This window comes from Frieseomelitta varia, unplaced genomic scaffold (genome assembly GCF_011392965.1).
Source record: "Frieseomelitta varia isolate USP_RPSP 00005682 unplaced genomic scaffold, Fvar_1.2 scaffold_662, whole genome shotgun sequence".
In the NCBI taxonomy this organism is placed as follows: Eukaryota; Metazoa; Arthropoda; class Insecta; order Hymenoptera; family Apidae; genus Frieseomelitta; species Frieseomelitta varia.
Genome location: NW_025110437.1, coordinates 1 through 5182, shown reverse-complemented (window position 1 = coordinate 5182; position 5182 = coordinate 1). Strand labels below are relative to the sequence as shown.

Sequence of the window (5182 nt, the reverse complement as noted above, 5' to 3'; positions counted from 1 at the left end):
TCCACGAATTTCCCGAAAATCGTGCGCTCCTAGTAGCTGGAAAGTTGGTTAATGATTAGACACTGATTCGTACTATCTACTGTAATAAAATCATCTTCCGTGTTTAAATGGAAAAGAAAGAAAACACGTATTTTCAATAACAAGTGAAATACATCCGTCCTTTGATTCACACGATAAATAATCCCAAAAAATATCAATCTGCACGATCTGATTGCAGATAATATATACATAATACTTTTAAATAATTACATTATCTTTTTCTTTTTAATAATTGATTATATTAGAAAATGTACAATATCCTACAATCGTTATACTGAGTTAAATTTACTATGTATTATCGAACTAATTTTCTGACCTTCTTTAATTTCAGTTGACTGTTTCAAATTGTCAATTTATTCCTGTTCTCCTAAATTATTACTATTATTGTAACAAATATTTTTACAATCTACACAAGTTCCCTCGTAAACTGCATAAATCGAGACATTCACATTTACAAATTAATCATTTCTTACATTATACGACAAATAGAAAAGCATTTCACTTCTCTGCCATTTCATCGATCAACTTTCCAGCCAGTGCAATGATATCTATCATCGATCTATCCATCTATTAATTCGATCGCGGATCGCGCAAACAAGCAACCTGTGCTCGGTGACTGAGGGCTCGACTCCCGTGGAATTTCCATGGAATTGCGACGCCGTGTCAGGCTTTTCCAACAGGTGATTGGCGTCGCGACGCTCACACAGGTGGAGGGCCCCTAACGTATCGTAGCTGAGGGGTCAACGAGAAGTTCAACGTGTTGGTCGCCTCGCAGCAGTGTGGCTCGAGGAGACAGGCGGCGCAGAAGAGAGCGACCAAGGCCAACTGGAAGGGCAGAGCAGCTCTTAGGATGCGCCAGACCCAGCTGTGGGGAAGACCCGGCTCGTTGTCGGGATCTCCTCCGTCCGTGGCTCCGCTTTTCGCTTGCACGGGCGTCACGACCAGCTCCGCACCCTCTTTCGACATCTCCGTGGCAACAGGCTTCTTCCGTTTGCTGCACAGTGGACAGAAGAAACATCCAATTGTTTTTATTATCAGAGAAGAATTTAGGTCGTTTCTTCATAGGTATTTTCGCTTGCTATCGTCTTGGATCGTTGAGGATCCGTGGAGTTTGGAAGAGTTTAGTCTGGTTTGGTAAAATTGTTAGGATGTGTGCTGATTTCTTGCATTTGGTACATGCTGGACGAAAGAAAGTGGAATCTTTTTTATTGTTAGAGAAGAGTTTTGCTCCTTTTTTTCACAGATTTTCTTAATTCGTGATTTTGTCTCGTTGAGGAGTCGTGGAGTTTGGAAGAGTTTAGTCTTTGGTTTGGTAAAGTTGTTAGGATGTGTGCTGATTTTTTGCATTTGGTAGATGCTGGATGAAAGAAAGTGGAATCTTATTTCGTGATTCTTGCATGTGGTATATGCTGGATGAGAGAAAATGGAATCTTTTTTATTGTCAGAGAAGAGTTTTGCTCCTTTTTTTTTTTATCATAGATTTTCTTAATTCGTGATTTTGTCTCATTGAGGAGTCGTGGAGTTTGGAAGAGTTTAGTCTGGTTTGGTAAAATTTTTAGAATGTGTACTGATTTATTGCACTTGGTACATGCTGGATGAGAGAAAGTGAAACCTTTTTTATTGTCAGAGAAGAGTTTGCTCCTTTTTTCCATAGATTTTCTTAATTCGTGATTTTGTTTCGTTGAGGAGTCATGGAGTTTGGAAGAGTTTAGTCTGGTTTGGTAAAGTTGTTAGAATGTGTGCTGATTTCTTGCATTTGGTACTTGCTGGATGAAAGAAAGTGGAATCTCTTTTATTGTCAAAGGAGAATTTGGCTCGTTTTTTGACGGATCATTTTAATTCATGTTTTCGTCTTGTTGAAAGATCATGAAGTTTGAAAGAGTTTGGTCTTTGGTTTGATTATGGACGTAATGGTTTCTTGTGCTTGGTACACAGGAAGAAAATTCCGCGCGATAGGGTGAAATAAATGCGAATGGTTAACTGAATACATTATAATCAGATTAGTTTCCATGTCCGAGATTAAATTAATTTCAAAGTCGACTAACCGCCAACTTCGAGCAGCTATGAGACTCGAAGGTGTCCTCGTAATCAAGCAAATTAATTTACAGCGTCCCGCGGGAGAAAGCCGGACGAGGAAATGAGTAAAAGGCAAGTTCTCAAGGAGATCAAATAGCACGCACGTTGCCGTCTTTTGCCACTTTGGTAAGTGGCTTTCAGTGTACCGTCGCGCTCACAATAACGATGCAACAGCGACAATATCAAAAATTCACGCCTGCATTTTCCAAGCAACGAACGCGTGTTTTCCAGTTTCTCGTACGGATAAAAAAAAAAAAAAAACATTTCTCATTCTTTCTCGATTCGCTAGAGAGCGAGTGAAAAAGCTATCAACGTTGGAAGAAATAAAAATAATGGAAGCTGAAACGTTTTCAGAATCGAAACGAGGAAAAGAGAAAAGGAGAAAGAAAGGAAAAGAAGAGGAAAAAGCACGAGTAGTCGACGCGAGTAAGGGTGCTTTTACAACTTTTTTTATGATGCAATATGCCCGGCGTTCTATACTCGCGAAAACTAAACCTATTACCGTTGCCACTGTGCAGTGATTAAACGCGACTATAAAAAAGAAAAAGAAAAAGAAAAAAAGGAAAGCATCCCTCAAACAAAGTTAAATAAGGTAGCGCGGTGATAATGGGAATTCGGAGTAATTGCGATTGAAAGAGCGGATCACGAAACGGATCCGCTTAGGGGAAGAAAGTAAAACGGGGAGAACAAACGTTTCAACCATCACCGATCTTAGTATAACCACTACACGAGGTAAAATCATCTTTGGAAATAAAACATCTTTGTGTAATTCTATGAAATTATACAAACTACGTTGTAATAAATTATTGCTACCTTTTTAATGAGTTAATACTACTGACATTATGATAAATTATTGCTGCCAACTTTTTAACAAGTGAATACCGCTAGGAATAAAATTCAAATTTAACCACTGACAAAATTTTCTCACGGATAAGGAATATGAAAAATTGAATAAGGAACCAAATTTATACATGATTATCAATAAGATAACATTTGAGAACTTTGAAATTAAAAACAACGAATTTAAATATTCCAGAAATTATAATTTACGAAATTCAAATTTAATATTAATTAAAATAACTTGAAATAATTATTATTTTCATCAAATAAATGTTATATCCATCCAGTAATAATTAGTAATAAAAATAAATGTGGCATATTTGTAATAATTAGTAATAAAAATAAATGTGGTATATTTGTAATAATTAGTAATAAAAATAAATGTGGTATATTTGTCTCGAAAGCTGTTACCACGAGAAATACTCATTCGCAGCTAACTTCTAATATTCGAATGAGTGAACGCGTTATGGGAACAGAATTATGAACGAGCAAGTACTTGTCTCCGCGTTTAAATAGACGCCTTCATTCTTTGCTGCTCATTTTGATGTTATGCAAATGGAATGCGCGCCGAGGAAATCATTCTTTATTCCTTCGAAAGTCTTGAAACGCTTGAATAAATTAAAATAAAAATTTAAAAACAAAAAAGAACGAGCGACCGTATGTATGTTTTTCTCAATGTTTTTCGTTTTGGCATATTAACGTTCGTCTTCCAAGGAAATTCTTGTAGTTACGTTTAACGAGATGGTAAGATACAAAATACAAAAATGTAATTTAACGCCGCGAGTGAAAAAACTGCGTTACCTCGATGCTTATTTTAATTTTAATAATTAAAGGTTAAGGAATTTAGTCAATTACGAGAATATTTTATTCGAAGGCAGGTCGAGATTATTTGATGAATTATTTTGTCTGCATGCAATTAGGTTTATTAATCACTGGACACGATTTGAATATATTTCTAACGTTATACATTACATAACCAACGAAAAGAAGTAGGCTAGAAAATGAATTAAGTAATAAAATATGTGTCAGCTAATTTTGTGACTGCGTACACTCTTGCTCAAAAGTATTGAGACCTTTATTTTTAATCATCGTTATTTCTTTTTTTATTGGATGTATGTGTACTGTATAAAATACTTGTTAATATACTAACACTTTATGGATTCTCTTTATGAATAGAATCTACAGTATATTGGAACAAATAACTTGTCATAAGGCTTCTAAGCGGGAGTGTACAAGATTACGTGAAGCACAGAAGCAAATTCTAATGTGTCTTGATTAGTAACTTTAGAATGTAGAAATTAATAACTTCTACCAAAATAGGACAGTTAATTTCACAATAAAGAATTCCATGATAGATATGAGTAATTAATTATTAATAATTTAAAATTAGATTTACTTTAATACATTATTGATGAATACCTCAATATTATTCAATTAAAAAAATAAAATAATCTGAATACACTTTGTAAAACATAATATTCAATATACCAAAGAAAAATTTCATAATAAATGTTAAATATTTATCAAAGATATGAATACCTCAGTACCAATTCAGAACGGAAAACCAAATGTAAGTAAGTAAAACAAAACAAAGAATCCAAATAAAACTAAAAGTCAAACAAGATCTAAAATTTGAAATATGCTTCATAAAAGGATATATATATATAATAAAGGATATGTCACAAGATGTGACCTGCTACGATGCAAAATTATACCAAAATTGATAAAGGAACACAGTACTCACTCCACGAGATGATGAACTTGATTGCTGGTCCTTTTCGCAGCACGCGCCTCGACGCTGGCGGCGGTGCGTACAATCAGCTCCCGGCACTGTTTCTGAAGATCCCGGAGCTCCGTTTCCGCGTCCTCGACGCGTTTCAATAGCTCGACGAGGGCCTCGCTTCCGGGCGCCAGCTGATTCTCCAAACTACGGGTCAGTCGACGAAGGGCGGCCAATCTACGCTCACGTTCGCTCAGCTCCTGCTCGCTACCGCTGTCGGAAATGCCGCTGTCGGACAGCGAGCCACCTTCCTGCGTCAGACTGATCGGTGGCGAGTCGCCGAATTTCGCCGACACCCCACCGCTCACTTCCTCCGTCGTCGAGTCTTTCAGCACCGTCCCACCGTTCTGCAACAAGAACCATTCGAGCCTTCAGTTTTCATTCCGAAGCCTGCCTTTGTCTTGGTTTTTTTTTTTTTTTTTTTTTTTTTTTTTTTTTTTTTTTTTT

At 36.4% G+C, this 5182-nt stretch overlaps 1 protein-coding gene across 1 annotated transcript; it reads right to left on the bottom strand.

Annotated features, from left to right (window-relative positions):
- Positions 1 to 231: 231 nt before the first annotated feature.
- LOC122535033 (nesprin-1-like) lies at positions 232 to 5106 on the bottom strand (the record flags this gene model as incomplete). Its single annotated transcript, XM_043666189.1, has 2 exons — positions 232 to 1033; positions 4700 to 5106. Coding segments are annotated over 2 exons (702 nt in total), but the record flags the coding sequence as incomplete, so codon positions are not given.
- Positions 5107 to 5182: the final 76 nt, after the last annotated feature.